General features: G+C 42.0%; 1 protein-coding gene across 1 annotated transcript in view; it reads right to left on the bottom strand.

Moving 5' to 3' along the window:
* The window catches only part of LOC124776572 (dehydrogenase/reductase SDR family member 11-like), a 38,332-nt gene extending 27,859 nt beyond the window's left edge, over positions 1-10,473 (bottom strand). The window contains exon 1 of the mRNA XM_047251618.1: positions 10,254-10,473. Within this exon, the coding sequence (XP_047107574.1) occupies positions 10,254-10,391 (138 nt within the window). The 5' untranslated portion in view covers positions 10,392-10,473. The remainder of the gene's footprint in view (positions 1-10,253) is intronic.
* Between the last annotated feature and the right edge of the window lie 7,701 nt (positions 10,474-18,174).

The raw sequence follows: 18,174 nt of genomic DNA, 5'->3' as shown, positions 1-18,174 counted from the left end.
CCAGCTTAAATGACTTACAAAACGTTCTCAACATGACCACCACCATTTTCGATACATTTTTAGCATAGCCTGATGATATCTTGCCCAACCCTTCTACAGATGTATTGCATATCGCGGATGACTCCAACTTGTACTGGAATATCATATTCAAAAACTATTTACAAACACTTGGACTGGCTGTATCGAGCCGGCCGAAGTGGCCGAGCGGTTCTAGGTGCTACAGTCTGGAACCACGCGACCACTACGGTCGTAGGTCCGAATCCTGCCTCGGGCATGGATGTGTGTGATGTCCTTAGGTTAGTTAGGTTTCAGTAGTTCTAAGTTCTAGGGGACTGATGACCGCAGAAGTTAAGTCCCATAGTGCTCAGAGCCATTTGAACGATTTTTGGCTGTATCGAAGAACGTTGTGTTTTGCGGGATGTCCAGCTAAGAGAAAAACCATTGTCACTATTACCTGATTTAATTGCTTAATTGCTTGTTTCTGAACACGGTTTCAAAAACCGGAAGTATTGACAACTAGCAAAGTCTGGTCAAATTTCAACACGGATCCTTCGTTCAGGCAATGTTCCGCTACCGCCGATTTTTCCGGCAGTTGTAGCCTGGTATGATCACTATGTTCCAAGCACCTGCCCTGAACTGTGAGAATCGAACAGGATTATAGTACCCAGAATGAAATTTTCACTCTGCAGCGGAGTGTGCCCTGATATGAAATTTCCTGGCAGATTAAAACTGTGTGCCGCAATATCCTTTCTTTCAGGAGTGCTAGTCCTGCAAGGTTCGCAGGAGAGCTTCTGTAAAGTTTGGAAGGTAGGAGACGAGGTACTGGCAGAAGTAAAGCTGTGAGGATGGGGCGTGAGTCGTGTTTGAGTATCTCAGTTGGTAGAGCACTTGCCCGCGAAAGGCAAAGGTCCCGAGTTCGAGTCTCGGTCCGGCACATAGTTTTAATCTGCCAGGAAGTTTCAGGATTATAGTACAATGTAAAGTAGATGGCACATGACAGCTAGTGCCCTGGACTGGTCCTGCCGGCGGTACAGTTAAGCGAGCTGTAGTGATACTAGCGGAAATACAGAATTTTGTTTTGTTATCAGCGCGCTGTAAAAGTATCACGAAAATCGTGCTTATCAAAAATTTTGCGTAATGCTGGGATCGTTCGCAATCACATGCAGAGCAAAACACTAGAGACTAGACTGCACTAAGGGCGAGAGATTTGCTTTCACTATTTCCGTCTTTTCATGTATGCAAGAGGTATCGAAAAGGTATGTTACAAGGCGTGATTGTTGGTAGTTACGTACCATATGAGCGTATTTTGCTGATAAACATATGTTGGAAGACGCCTCGTTTGCGTGCTAGCATCTCTGAAGTGAGGAAGAGGACGTAGATAGTTTAGACCGCACAAGCTAGGAAGTAGCAAAGGAGAGTGACTTCGTAGGCTTTCCCGGCGTAATAATTCTTGATAGTCTCCTCGGGTTTGCTGCTGGATGCTGAAATCAACGTGATTCGATATTTCGGTGACCCATCTGTTCGCCGTCTTCAGTAAAACGCTGCTGCTGAGTCACACTGAAAACTGCTGTCAAGGCTGCCAATCGTCGTCTTCACTTGGCTAATATCGTGTACGGCCCCCGCGAGCATGCAGAAGTGCCGCAACACGTGACATGGACTCGACTAATGTCTGAAGTAGTATTGGAGAGAACTGAATCCTGCAGGGCTGTCCACAAAACCGTAAGAGCACGAGGGTGTGGAGATCTCTTCTGAACAACACGTTGCAAGGCATCCCAGATATGCCCAATAATGTTCATGTCTGGGGGATTTGGTAGCCAGCGGAACTGTTTAAATTCAGAAGAGTGTTCCTGGAGCCACACAGTAGCAATTCTGGACGTGTGGGGCGTCACAGTGTCCTGCTGGAATTTCCCAAGTCCGCCGAGAGACACAATGAACATGAATGGATATAGGTGATCAGACAGGATACTCACGTGCGTGTCACCTGTCAGAGTCGCACCTAGACATAATCGGGGGTCCCACATCACTCCAACTGCACACACCCCACACCATTACAAATCCTCCACAAGCTTGAACAGTCCCCTGCTGACATGCACCGTCCATGGATTCATGAGGTTGTCTCCATACCCGTAAACGTACATCTGCTCGATACAATTTGGAACGAGACTCGTATGACCAGTCAACATGTTTCCTGTCATCAACAGTCGAATGTCGGTGTTGAAGGGCCCAGGGTAGGCGTAAAGGTTTGGTGTCGTGCAGGCATCAAGGGTACACAAGGGGGCCTTCAGCTCAGAAAGCCCATATTGATGATGTTTCGTTGAATGGTTCGCACGCTGACACTTGTTCATGTCCCAGCACTGAAGTCTACAGAAATTTTCGGAAGGGTTGCACTTCTGACACGTTTAACGATTGTCTTCAGTCGTCATTGGTCTCGTGCTTGCAGGATCTTTTTCCGGCCGCAGCGATGTCCCAGATTCAATGTTTTACCGGATTCCTGATATTCAGGGTACACTCGTGGAACGGTCGTACGAGAAAATTCCCACTTCATCGCTACCTCGGAGATGCTGTATCCCATCGCTCGTGCGCCGACTATAACACCACGTTCAGGTTTCACTTAAATATTCATAACCTGCCATTGTAGCAGCAGTAACCGATCTAACGACTGAGACCGACACTTATTGTCTTATATAGGCGTTGCCGACCGCAGCGCTGTATTCTGCCTGTTTACGTATTTCTGTATTTGAATACGCATGCCTAATTTCTTTGGTGATTCAGTGTATATAGGCCTCTGTACCGTACTCGGAGCATACGCCGCCAACCAGGGGTGGCATCTTTGATTAGAAGTCACGACGGTCTGTGTCCCAGGTTCGAACTAATGCACTACTTAAATTCTGAACAAAAAAATCTTCACAGAGGCGGCAGGAGACTTCTGGTATAAGAAGTCACCCTCATTCGGGGCAACGACTTTCTTCAAAGACGACGGAGGAGCGGACAGAGTTTCAGGGCAACCTCTTGCCCTCAGAGTGGGAAACTACCCCTAAGAGGCAGAAGAATCAGCAATGATCAATGGCATGCGGATCCAGAAGACAATGCAAAATACTGCATTAAAGACGCTTAATGTGTATCCATACAACATGTGCCCTGTAAGGGGATATGCTGTTAGCACAAATTTCATACCCATTGTACAGAAATCTTAAATTTTCGACAGTTCTTCAGGGACTGCAACGAAATTTTGAGACCACGTTGTTTTTATATACCAGTCTTTTAAACACATATAATACATAAATAAATATGTAATGTATGTAGGGGAAACGTTTCACCAAAAAAGTCGAAAAGTTCTTCACCGATTTACTTCAAATTATTACACAATACTCTAATGAATATTCGAATGGACATGGGCTACATATTTTAATATAGACAATATATAAATCTATATAGATAAAGTACATAACAGTCAAACTTCATTAGCAAATTGGGAAAATCGTATTTATGGCTTATGGAATTATGGTTTGAATACTACTACAGAATCTGAATTTGGAACAACAGTACAGTAGGCTTCAGATCAACGAGAAGGGAGAAGAAGGGATGAACAGAGCCTTGGAAGAAAATGGACATAGGAAGCGGAAAGAAGGAAATGGACAAAGAGAGAGGGTAGAAGGAGATGGAGACAAAGGGAGAGGAGAAGAAGGTGGACGTAGAAGGGGGCGAGGGATGATGGACAGAGAGATGGGGGAAGAGACAGATGGAAGGAAGCGACGGTGAGAGAGGGGGAGGAAATGATGGACAGAAGAAGGGGGGGGGGGGGGGGTGGATGATGGACAGAGAGAGGGCGAAGGAGAAAGAAGTGGACAGAGACATGGGAGAGAATGAGATTAGGATGCATATCCAGTTCCCATACGTATACTTTCTCTTTTCTTTCTTTCCTATTTAACCAGACATAGCAACAGCAACGCACACCCAGGAACAGCTAGTTCACTAATAAATGTTGCCAATATTTTACTCAGAATTTATATAACATTTTGTTGTTGTTGTTGTTGTTGTTGTGGTCTTCAGTTCTGAGACTGGTTTGATGCAGCTCTCCACGCTACTCCATCCTGCGCAAGCTTCTTCATCTCCCAGAACCTACTGCAGCCTACATCCCTCTGAATCTGCTTAGTGTATTCATCCCTTGGTCTCCCTCTACGATTTTTACCCTCCACGCTGCCCTCCAATACTAAATTGGTGATCCCTTGATGCCTCAGAACATGTCCTACCAACCGATCCCTTCTTCTAGTCAAGTTGTGCCACAAACTCCTCTTGTCTCCAATCCTTTTCAGTATTTCCTCGTTAGTTATGTGATCTACCCATCTAATCTTCAGCATTCTTCTGTAGCACCACATTTCGAAAGCTTCTATTCTCTTCTTGTCCAAACTAGTTATCGTCCATGTTTCACTTCCATGCATGGCTACACTCCATACATATACTTTCAGAAACGACTTCCTGACATTTAAATCTATACTCGATGTTAACAAATTTCTCTTCTTCAGAAACGTTTTCCTAGCCATTGCCAGTCTACATTTTATATCCTCTCTACTTCGACCATCATCAGTTATTTTGCTCCGCAAATAGCAAAACTCCTTTACTACTTTAAGTGTCTCATTTTCTAATCTAATTCCCTCAGCATCACCCGACTTAATTCGACTACATTCCATTACCCTCCTTTTGCTTTTGTTGATGTTCATCTTATATCCTCCCTTCAAGACACTGTCCATTCCGTTCAACTGCTCTTCCAAGTCCTTTGCTGTCTCTGACAGAATTACAATGTCATCGGCGAACCTCAAAGTTTTTATTTCTTCTCCTTGGGTTTTAATGCCTACTCCGAATTTTTCTTTTCTTTCCTCTACTGCTTGCTCAATATACAGATTGAACAACATCGGGGAGAGGCTACAACCCTGTCACACTCCCTTCCCAACCACTGCTTCCCTTTCATGTCCCTTGACTCTTATAACTGCCATCTGGTTTCTGTACAAATTGTAAATAGCCTTTCGCTCCCTGTATTTTGCCCCTGCCACCTTCAGAATTTGAAAGAGAGTATTTCAGTCAACATTGTCAAAAGCTTTCTCTAAGTCTACAAATGCTAGAAACGTAGGATTGCCCTTTCTTAATCTAGCTTCTAAAATAAGTCGTAGGGTCAGTATTTCCTCACTTGTTCCCATATTTCTATATTTCCCATATTATAATATTTTATGAGTGCTCAATATAGAAAGTGTAGTCGGAGTAGGATTTGCTACGAATAGAAAGGCAGGGCACAGAGTGAGTTGCTGTCAATAGTTCAGTTGTTCCGGCGTAACGAGACGCGCTGGCACGACGGTGAAGAACGGAGGAGCAGAGAAGGCTGTGAGACGACGTCAGCCAATAGTGCGCCGACTGGGACGCCATCAACACAGGGGCGGCCTCTATGCGAAGAGAATAAAAGCGCCGCGCCGCCTAGCCACTGCTCCCCCCCCCCCCCTTCCATCCTCTTTCTTCCTCACCTCCCCTCTCTTTGCCCCCTTCTCTCCCCCGCATCCTTTTCCATTTCCCTCCTCTGCCTCCTCTCATTCCCTCTCGCATCTGCCCTTCTCTCCCTTTATTAGTCCTCTCCCTCCTTGGTTCCCCCCCTTTTCGTTTTTTCCTCTCCTCCCTCCTTGTTTTCCCCCCTCCTGCAGGTCCCCCCCCCCCCCATCTGCCTTTGGCTCGGGAGTATCGTCTTTGTGCTGCCACTTTTGTGCAGGGTTCTACAGTGAGTGTTCTACAGTGCGTGTTTTACAGTGAGTGTTCTGTGTTGTGTTTTTTGGGTCTTGTTGCGAATGGCCATCATACTGTCGCTGGGTGTGCCTCTTATCTCTTGCAAACAGAAACCAGACTGTCGCCATGTTTTTTAATTGTGTGTCTACTATGTTACTTGTCTGATTCCTGTGTCTTTTATCTACATTGCCAACCCCTTTTGCTTTCTGTTTTAACTTTCCGCAATTTTACGCCATTTTACACTTTAAATCACCATTTTATCGCCTGTTTTTCCTTGTTTCTTTCTTCTTCCTTTATTTAAAAAAAGTCTGTAGGCTGTAGAGCAGCGTAGTAAGCTGCTGCCAGCCCGCCCCCTTCGGGGGGAATTGAAACTCAATAAAGAAAAAAAAAACATAGCCACTGCCTGAGTGGAAGACGAGCCGTCATACTAACGCTACGGCACTGTCTTATGAACTGCATTTTTTTATTGCAATGAAATTGTATATACCGAAGGACATTGATTATTTGCATGTCGCCATTTGCTTGTGACACACCTCTGTGAATACGCAAAGTTAAGTATTGTCAATTTAACTTACTGTAATAAACTTCATTAAACGATTTGCTAGAATTGTTGTCTAGCGATGCGAGAAAACCCTATATTAGGCGTGTGGGCAGAACACAATATCACTGATAGATTTGTCTTGTCATAACTGATAACAAACCAGGGTTTGTCTTATCAGAATTGATAACAAACCAACGGTACGTGTTCATCCTGATGTTACAATCTGAAGACCCAGAAAGTATACAATGATATCGAAGAGGTAATTCAATATGTATCTAATAATACTGGGAACTGGAAAGAGGTAGTAGGGGAACGAACAGAAGACAGAGTTATGATAGATATTGGGTTTGATAGTAGGAATGACAGAGGAGAGAGTCTATTTGAGTTAAACAGTCAGTTTCATTTAGCAATAGCGAATACACTGTTCTAAAATCACAAGAGGTATACTTGGAAAAGACGAAGACACTACTGGGAGATTCGAGCTGGATTACATCGTGGTCGGACATAGATTCCGAAATCGGAAATTAGATTTGAAAAGTGTAACCAGGAGTAGATGTAGATGCAGATCAAAATTCAGGGTCGACTGAATTTTAAGACAATAATCAGGAAGCACATACGTGGAAAGCAGTCAGATACTTTAATACTGAGGCATGATGATGTGCATTTGAAGTTCTTTACAAATGTGCAAATTTGTGTGAATTAATAACGGACGAAACTGCTGAGGTCATCGATCCCTAGACATACACACTACTTAAACTAACTTATCCTAAGGGCAACACACACACACCTATGCCCGAGGGAAGACTCGAACCTCCGGAGTTAATGGCCGCGCAATCCGTGACATGACGCCTCTAACCGCGCGGCCACTCCGCGCGCCGAAGTTTTTCAAGACAGTAGATAATGCGCTAGTGAACATTAAAGTAGAGAGTTTATTTGAACGGAAATAGACGTGTCTAAAAAAGGACAAACACGGAAGATGGACTGAGGATTAAAGGTAAAAGGAAGTTAACGAAGAAGAAATATTTCATTTGATCGAAGACAGAAGGAAATACAAAAATGCTCAGGAAAAGACAGGATTACAGTAATGTGATTCGCTTAGGAATTAAATAAACAAAAAATGCCAGGCGGTTAAGGCAAACCGGATGCACCGAAAAATGTAAAGAAACAGAAAGACAAATTATCGTCGGAAGGACACATTCAGCTGACAGGAAAGTCAAAACATTCTTGGTAAAATTAGAAGTAAAGCAGCGAACAGTAAGAGTGCAAGAGAAATTTCTCTGTTAATCACAAGGGTGAGACTGAGTAGGTGGAAATGGTTCACTGAAGGCGTCTACGAGGGGAGGAACTGTCTGACGAAGTGACAGAAAAAAAAAAAATTGGGAGTCGACGTGGAATACATAGGTCATCCAGTATTAGAGATAGGCTTATCATAGCTCTGGATGACTTGCGGTTAAATAAGGTGTACAGCTTTGAGAATATTCCTTCGGAATTTCTGTTGCAACCAAACAATTATTCCACGTGATCTGCAGAATATGTGAGACTGGGAGCATGCAGTGACACTTTCTCTAACACTGCAAGTGCGGGTAAGTGCGAAATCTATCGCACAATCAAAGTAACAACTAACACGTTAAAGTTGCTGAGAAGATTAATACGCTGAAGAACGGAAAAAATATCACTATCTGTTAGATCCACATCTGCATCTACGTGATTACTCTGCTATTCACAATAAAGTGCCTGGCAGACGGTTCAATGAACCACCAGTTCGCCTTTTGGAAAGGTAAAGTTGCGAGAGAGGCAGTTCTGAAGTTATGTCAGGCAACAGAAGTAAGATTGAAGGAAAATCAAGACACCTTGATTGGATTTGTCTGCCTAGAAAAAGCGTTTGACAATGTAAAATGGTGCAAGATGTTCGAAATTCTATGAAAAATAGGGAAAGTCTGATAGCACGCAGTACGCATAAGAACCAAGACGGAAGAATAAAAATAGAAGACCAAAAACCATGTGTTCACATCAAAAAGCGTGTAAGAAAAATGTGCAGTATTTCATCCTCACTGCTCAATCTCTACATCAAAGAAGCAATGATGGAATAAAAGATTGGTTCGGTAGTGGGATTAAAATGCGAGGCGAAGTAATATTATAGATACGGCAGATACAGGAAGGGAATCACCTCCTCGATCTTCAGTTTACAGACCTATGAAGCAGGAAATTGCAAGACCACAATCTGGGGACCTACTTTTCCTTGAGCTTCTACCCTCCGTCCACACCACCCTGTTGAGCCCCCACAGCGCAATTTATACCTTAATACGGCTCTATTGCACTTAGATGTGGTAAACACTTTTAATATTTGTTCTAAAGCTTCTACATTTAACAATAAACATTAATTTTATCGTAAATACTACCTTTAACCCTTTAGTGCTTAAAATTTATTTAGGATATATTTGAGAAATAAAAGTTCAAAACCTGTCTTCCTTTGCGATAAATCATACAGTTTTACTACCAAAAATATTTTAAGTTGACCGATTTTCAAAATGAAGTGGGAGACACTTGTCCCATGAACCAAACTATATCCAAGTTTAGGTGTGAGCCTAGTTTCTTCAGAGTTAAATATTTCATTTTTGAATGATTTTATCAGAATGGCAATGATGGAAAGAAGTGCAAAAAATCAGTACCAAAACACAATTATTTTCCTGATGATGAAAAACATGATATATTGCAAGCAAGGTTTCAACATAACATTTGAAGATGTCTTTGACATACCACACACTAACGTTTTCTACATTCTGTGAAGTTTTCTAGGGCATATATGACCCACCACATACAAATTACGTACAAACCAGCAGAATTGCTGAGGTGTGTAGTAACATTTCCAAAGAATGTCTGTAATGCATAAGGACACACAATTAGTTACTTAGACATTCTTGGAATCGAGAAAATGGTGATCTGAACTTATTTTCGTCCAATAGATACACTATAAACACCCGGCGCCTCATCTGATCGTTCACAGCCTTCTATATATCAAAACGCTGTTCCACAGAATTTTTTTCTAATCTCCCTACATGGTAGCACTAGATACATACGAGATATAGACGTTCCAAAACTCGAAACTTTATGTTTCTATACCATCAACCACGAAAGAGTTAATAATCTTCGACTGTTTTATAAATTATAGAGCACAGAAATCAGTCGTCCTTTTTTTGTAGGTTTTACTAGGCAAATCCAGATTTCGGCTAGTGCCTAGCCATTATCAATGCACTATTTACTTATCTTGTTGCATGTTAGTTCCCTGTTGTTCGGGCATCAGTCACAATTCTTTAAATACTACTCTAGGGAACTATCATGCATCAAAATTAGAAAATAGTGCATTGATAATGGATAGGCACTAGCCGAAATCTGGATTTTCGTAATAAAACCTACAAAAGAAAAAAGGACGACTGATTGGTGCGCTCTATAGTTCATAAATCACTTAACAGACACTGAGTGCACACACTTTCCTAATGGAAGGTAACCTGAATCTTCGACTGTTCCCTTCCCTGCAACGCGGAAACTATTAATCCTAGAGAAAATATGAACAAGACTTTTTTACAGGAAATTGACGGCAGGTTAAATTTATACTCAGAAATATTTACGCTAGATGCCGTAGTTTTCGAGTAATAATATCAACAGCCTCACTCTACACCAATGGTCATGAAAAACGATATCCTTACACGAATGTTGTTATAGCCGAGTGCTTTGATTTCACCACTGTCTGTATGTCTTCACTGCATTGTTTGTCACAATTCTGTTTCGATATTTACATGTCCCACATCTAATATTACGCTAGAGAGCCACTGTATCTTCTTACATCAGAATGACCAGTAGCTTCACCACAGTGCATAGAGTTACGATTTAAACGTTTTGTTGATAAAAGAAGTGTTACCCGGAATATACTACAGTGCTGGAGAATCCTTACCTTAACTTTCTGGGCCCTCCTGGCCATTCCCACGACGGTGAGCCCATGCTTCAGCAGCGCCTGCACTATGGCAGCACCGATGCCTGCGCTGGCGCCAGTAACCAGTGCGACGCGTCCCTTGTATTTCTCGATGCCCATCGCTGTGTGAAATGTCTTACCGGCTCAGCTGTGCGGCTAGCTACACGAGTCTGCGGAAACTGCAAACAGTCCCGCAGTTACCGCCGTTTTATCTGCGCAACGCTAAGCGCATTGCGTCATCTGTTAAGGCCACTGGCTCTGTGTGGCCAGCAGAACACTCACGCACTGCCTCGGCGCATTAGCAGATTTTGCGACGTCATAATTCCTGCGTCATGCAAACTTGTCTTTCTATGGCGTCTAACAATAGGTTTCGTCTAATTGACAAATTGCCGGGTCACCTGAGTCGTAAAGAGACGTATAAACTTTTTGATAAGTAACAAAGTATATTAGTAGTGGGTAGAGCTTTTGATCAACTTCATTTTCAAGTAGTTGTTAATAACATTATAGTTTTGCTGATTCTGAGTTCCTCCGTTTGTAGCAAAGCAAGCTGGGACACATTTCTATTTTGTTTTGTTACTCGCCTCCTTAAATGACATTTTTTTTCCTTCTTACTTGTCATTAGTTGTTACTGAGAGATGTGCCATAAGATAAAGCTGTCATTCTGTAGATCCGAGTACAAGGCCAGTCCCAACTTTGCTAAAATACCTTAGTCAGAAAATTTTCCTAATTAATTTGAACCATTTCAAGTATCTAGTTTCGTTAAAGCTCTATTCCATTAACTGATAGTAATTATTTTATATTCCAGTCAGATTGATGACATGTAAATAGATTAACTACTACATTACTAGTGAAGTTAGGCAAATAACCAACAGAAATCCTTAAAGTACTCATGTAGCTAATTTCCAAAACATGGTAGGAACATCAAGACATAATTAGTTTCCATGTAATTAACAGCACTATATATGGTACTGTTTCGTCATCAAGAAGGATTATTTCAGTCGAACCTCTCGTTGTAAAATAAAGTTCAGACCAAAACCAATTTTCCTGCACTCTTTAGTTAATTTGAGATGTAAAATTCTCACTGAAAATTTCTGAAAGTATTTGTATGGAGTGTAGCCATGTACGGAAGTGAAACATGGACGATATATAGTTTGGACAAGAAGAGAATAGAATCTTTCGAAATGTGGTGCTACAGAAGAATGCTGAAGAGTAGATGGGTAGATCACATAAATAATGTGGAAGTATTGAATAGAATTGGGGAGAAGAGGAGTTTGTGGCACAACTTGACTAGAAGAAGGGTTCGGTTGGTAGGACACGTTCTGAGGCATCAAGGGATCACCAAGACTTAATTAGTTTCCATATAATTAACAGTAATTTACAGAAGTATGATGAAGATTAAATGGGTCAACTGGGTAACTAATGAAGATATACACTACTGGCCATTAAAATTGCTACACCACGAAGATGACGTGCTGCAGACGCGAAATTTAACCGACAGGAAGAAGATGCTGTGATATGCAAATGATTAGCTTTTAGAGGATTCACACAAGGTTGGCGCCGGTGGTGACACCTACAACATGCTGACATGAGGAAAGTTTCCAACCGATTTCTCATACACAAACAGCAGTTAACCGGCGTCGCCTGGTGAAACGTTGGTGTGATGCCTCGTGTAAGGAGGAGAAATGCGTACCATCACTTTTCCGACTTTGATAAAGGTCGGATTGTAGCCAATCGCGATTGCGGTTTATCGTATCGCGACATTGCTGCTAGCGTTGGTCGAGATCCAACGACTGTTAGCAGAATATGGAATCGGTGGGTTCAGGAGGGTAATACGGAACGCCGTGCTGGATCCCTACGGCCTCGTATCACTAGCAGTCGAGATGACAGGCATCTTATCCGCATGGCTGTAACGGATCGTGCAGCCACGTCTCGATCCCTGAGGCAACAGATGGGGACGTTTGCAAGACAACAACCATCTGCACGAACAGTTCGACGACGCTTGCAGCAACATGGACTATCAGCTCGGAGACTATGGCTGCGATTACCCTTGACGCTGCATCACAGACAGGAGCCCCTGCGATGGTGTACTCAACGGCGAACCTGGGTGCACGAATCGCAAAACGTCATTTTTTCGGATTAATCCAGGTTCTGTGTTCAGCATCATGATGGTCGCATCCGTGTTTGGCGAAATCGCGGTGAACGCACATTAGAAGCGCGTATTCGTCATCCCCATACTGGCGTATCACCCGGCGTGATGGTATGGGGTACCATTGGTTACACGTCTTGGTCACCTCTTGTTGGCATTGACGGCAGTTTGAACAGTGGGCGTTACATTTCAGATGTGTTACGACCCGTGGCTCTACCCTTCATTCGATCCCTGCGAAACCCTACATTTCAGCGGGATAATGCACGACCACATGTTGCAGGTCGTGTACTGGCCTTTCTGGATACAGAAAATGTTCGACTTCAGATCTCTCGCCAATAGAAAACGTCTGGTCAATGTTGGCCGGCAAGTGGCTCGTCACAATATGCCAGTCACTACTCTTGATGAACTGTGGTATCGTGTTGAGGCTGCATGGGCAGCTGTATCTGTACACGCCATCCAAGCTCTGTTTGACTCAATGCCCAGGCGTATCAAGGCCGTTATTAGGGCCAGAGGTGGTTGTTCTGGGTAGTGATTTCTCAGGATCTATGCACCCAAATTGTGTGAAAATGTAATCATATGTCAGTTCTAGTATAATATATTTTTCCAATGAATACCCGTTTATCATCTGCATTTCTTCTTGGTGTAGCAATTTTAATGTCCAGTAGTGTACTATAGTGATTTGAGAAAGACATCGGATTTAGACGATTCGGAAGTGAAAATTAGTGTGTTTGTGGGGAGAAGGGTGGAGGGTGTTTAAACTGTAGAGAGAGACCAAACTTGACATCAGTAAGCACATACCAGTGGATGTAGGTAGCAGTAGTTTCGCAGATGTGAAGAAACTTACATGATATAGACTAACAGGGAGAGCTACATGAAACCAGTCTTTGGATTGAAGATCAAACACTCCACGTACTTAACAATGTGAAACTTTAGAAGTCATTTTTGCAAAGCTGTATAAGTACTGGGCCTGAAGCTCTCAGAAAGTTAGTCTGTTCCGAGATTTCGAGCGTCAAATTTTGTCTGTCAAAACAACCATAATGTAATGGTTCAATTATGTTGTGAATAAGAAGACGGACAGTGAAGTAGGACAATCAACAATGATAGCTGGTTAACTTTAATGTTGTATAAAAGTGCTACACGTATTGTTCATCTGAGTGAGACTGTTGTTGGTTGGTTAAGTTATACTGCACAAGAAGTATTGATTAAATTACGTAAATAATAATCGGTCTGGCCACAACTAATTCAGTGAGGAGGTACGGCGTTTATGGAAGAATATTTCAGCGCACTGAAAGGAACAGAACACACATTCCGTATCTGCAGACCACCTTATTGAAAACAAGCGCCGTCCTAGTGGCATAAAAAGAGACCTCCAGATCCTATAACACAGTGATCATCTGTACCAATTTTTATAGCAATATAAGAAAATTACGACATCCAAAAAACTATCACAAATTGCATAGAAGTTATCAATCACCAAACGGTGCCGGTGCTATGTAACTGAACAGTAATCAACACTCAAAATTAACTGTCGGACAGCACAAAATAAAACCCACACACACGCACGCACGCATGCAGGACGAAAACAAACTGAACAGATTCAAAGTTCGACGACGTTAAACCAAAACAAAACTGTAAACAAACAACAGTGAGAAGTGCATCAGAAACGTAAATTCGTACAGTGAACCGTGTGTCCAAGCCACACCGACATACCAAGAGACTGTACTCACAAACGAGCGGAAAAAAAAGTGAGTAAACAATGTCAAAATACGAAACATAATCCATGAATAACAAAATAAGCCAAACAGTTCTCCAAACCGTAAGCTTCACAAAATTTTTAGCGATGTCCACGAATCAGTCTAAAAACACAAACCACAACACCACGTTTAGCACACAAAAAGAAACCTATCATAGCTCAGGACTAGCCAAATACTACAATGGTAAGGCCAAAAACGGGCATATGACACGATTTACGAACCTAAACATACATTTTAATAATTGGGTTATAAACAAATTTTCAATGTAGACGATATGCTAATATACAGTACATCACGTTTGCAGATGACATGGTGTACTAATTTAGACCTGTGGCTGATTTCAGTTGGCAGCTATGGGACACACATACAATGTAAAATAAAAGGTAAAGTGTATATGTAATTGAAATAACAACAAATTCAGATGCAACATATTTCGTAACCTAAAAACAACCTGCATACATGTACTTCAGAAAAGTAAAAGACAAAAACCCACCAAGGACACCACAACTCCAGTAAAACATGTTTGAGTGTTAAAGCATAACATTATAAGTACTTGCAAAAAGGCAGACAAATCATAGATTCATTACTAAGTCTATTTAAAGTGGTACGTTATGCGCAAATCTGAGTGATAGACTCGAATGAGATATTGTTTCAAGACCTTTGGCATTGGTCTTGCGTAGATATAAAGGGCTATAAAATTAATGTCACAGCAGTAGTTCTGTGTGTCGCTATCTGGTACAAAGTTATTGTTTATTAAGGCAACAAATGTCACGTAATTCCTCCATTTCCGTAGCCCGAAGAGACTGTATGCCGATAAACTGTGCACGCAAGGGATAAGACCATGACGCCGCACTGCACTTCGGCACACGCTACAATCATATCTCCAGCCGATTAGCGGCTAAAAAAGCGCAGTCATCTTGGCTTGCAAGAAAAGGTAGTCGTCTCAGTAACTGGCCTCGCACATGGCGCCACTCATCGCAACACATTTGGTTTTGACGTTCCTTACGTGGTAGGCAGTACTAATTACACGTAAAAATAGGCATACCCGCCAACTCATCCGATTTAGGCGAGACACTGCCGATTGCATTATTTCTCCCGATTTTTAGCCACTTATCGTCAAACCCAAGACATTTTTCCAGAAAACCCGACATTTCAGTTAATTTTGGAAATGGCGGAACGTCGTTGGCTCATTCGCTTGTTTTTAATCGATATGCGTATCGAAGTTTATGCACATCATTAAGTCGCCCGCGATCTACATATCGATTATTCTTTATCCTGTTCTCGTGCATCTTGCAGGTATTTCACAATTCATATTACACCTTCTAGATGATGTAGTGGGGACTCAGCAGATCAAGTTTTGCATAGGAAGCCATATCGGCAAACGCCATCCAACTAAGCTACAGAGCGTCAAAGTTATAGGCGCCGGCACCTGTAAATGTATGCGTATACAGGGTAATTCCGTGATGATGTTACAAATTTTCAAGAATGATAGAGAAGGATAAATGTATCAATTTCAGGTAAGGGTACCTGGTTCGGAAACTGGCCAGTCAAAAGTTACAAGCGAAAAACATTCTGATTTACTTGATAAGGGAATACATATACCGGTACTGTTGTTGCTAAGAAAGTAGTGTATGCAACTTTCAGAGGTGGTGGTATCGACCAAGACAAGAAATAATGTGCAGTAAAAATGATCTGTAAAAAGCATACCTAAGGAGCTGTGAGCAGTTTTTCTTCTTCAATAGCGTAAAACACATCTCCTCTATTGAACAAGAGCTCATACTGCACCTCTTCAGGTATGCATTTTAGAGCCCATGTTTGCTAGACGCTTTTTCTTGTCTTGGCCCATATTACAATCTATGAAGTTGCGTGCTCTACATTCGTAGCAATAAGAGCACCGCTGCATATGTTCCACTGCCAGAGGTATCAGTTTTCCCTTATAATATTCGACGCGTTCGTTTCCTGAAGTTGATACCTCAAGTTGATTCGTTTACCCTTTTCCATCGTCCTAGAAAGTTTGTAACGTCGTCACGGAATCACCCCGCATATACATACATTTACAGGCACCAGCGCCTGTAACTTTGACGCTTTGTTGCGCCGTTGCATGACGTTCCCGGACGTGGGTTCCTATGTAAAACTTGATCTACTAAGTCCCTTCTACGTCCTCTAGAAGTGTGTAACATGGGTTGCGAAACGTCGCGTATGCTCCAAATATGGGCAACAGATCCGGCCAGCAATTGGTTTCAATCCAGCCTGCGGTAAAAAAATTCGTGGGACAGATAGCGCGGACGTGTGAGAAACACTGAAACTCTTCTAATTTAAGGTAATTTATAATCAGTTAGCTGCGACCAGTTGTTTCTCTACGCTTTTATTTTTCCATGGTGACATTCCAGGATGTCTGACATCTCATATTCAGATGTTTACATTTTTTTAAGTGTCGTGGACATTGTTTCTTCACTAACGGCCTTGCAGAATTTTGCAACGGACGTTTTTAAGACAGCTGTTGTAAAACGTCGCAAGTAAAGAAACACTGCTCACGACGCGTAATTAAGTGAAAACATCTCAAGAAGGTGTACACAAAACTTTGAATCCTTTGTGTTTTGAGGCATATTTTACTGGCGTGTCATGTCAGGAAAGGGGTGTCATTCATATTGGTGCGTTGCACCAAAAACATAAACGTAATGAGCGCTATAGTTTTTACTTTATACGCAAGGAGCGCTAGAGTCGTGTAACGTGGCGAGGCGGCCTGCGAGCTTAATTATGCGAATCAAGCCCACGATTTAAGCAACGGAAGTCCTTGCCTGATGTATTAGTACCGCCCAGCGGTGTGTTTTGTTTGGACTTGTGTCTTATGTAATTTACGTAGTGTGCAATTTGTTTAACTGGTAGCAGATGAAGGAATTGCAACGCAAAGAAAATCAGAAATTCCTTCATTTACTAATCCGTTTTTATGCGTTTCGGCGTTAGCCATCACTAGGATCCTGTTTCAGATAAAAAGCAGAGCATTACATAGTTACATGGTTGACTTGTAACGAACATGAGCAACTTCGTTACAAATCAACAACCTAGTTACGTAATCCTCTGGTTTTTATCTAAACCACGATCATTAGATGGCTAACGCTGAAACGCGTATAAAGGGATTAATAAATGGAGCGATACAGGTTTCTGGTTTTCTCTGCATTGCAATTTCTTCATCTGCGACCAGTTCAGCAGATTGCAGACTCCGCAAATTACTCATCATTGTCTCCTCCCTGTTGAGTGCCTTTATGGCACAACATTGTTGATTTATCTTATCATTGTGCTTAGGTGAAGTCGCATACTAATCAACATTTTTACGGTCCGCTTCGGCAGCTTTGCAGTCAGCACAGCGGGCTGCTAACCGAAGCTAACGGCCGCGTCGGTTTTCTCCTCTCGGGGACTGGATGTTCTTTTGTCCTCATGTTCATATCGTCATAATTGACGTTCCACTATTGAAAAGGCTATATGGACGCGTCCCGACAGCCAATAAATTTAAAAAAATTATAAGCGGGAAAAATGCTTATAGCGGATGGTTATGTGTATTATTTCGTTACCTATATCACCGAAAGGCTTTATTTTAGTACAAGCAGTTATTTCACCTTTATAAGCGGTTCTTTTATGTTTATCTTATCCATCATATTCGTAGTATTTTGATTTTTTTTTCTCATCATGACAAAAAATATAACTCTGTTGTACCATATAGTGGACACTGTTTTATGGGGATCACAATTTTTTATTTAAAAGTGAAAAGCACCCCAACCTAGAGCCTATTGCCTGCACTACGCTACAGATAAGGGGTAGGCAATCAACATTATTGGGTAGTTCTAGTGATTTCACATGCGGTTATCTGTCGTTATATAGCTTTGTGACGTCATAGCGGAAGATATCGGTTGTCAAGAGATTATACAGAAAATGATCTGCGTTTTCGACTATTCGCTCCTTCTGAATTTTAAAACTGAATCTCCTGTTTTCTTTTGCCTTGTTTTCG

Source organism: Schistocerca piceifrons, chromosome 2 (genome assembly GCF_021461385.2).
Source record: "Schistocerca piceifrons isolate TAMUIC-IGC-003096 chromosome 2, iqSchPice1.1, whole genome shotgun sequence".
NCBI classification, from domain to species: Eukaryota; Metazoa; Arthropoda; class Insecta; order Orthoptera; family Acrididae; genus Schistocerca; species Schistocerca piceifrons.
Note: the sequence above shows the minus strand (reverse complement) of the source record. Positions and strands in the feature narration are given on the sequence as shown.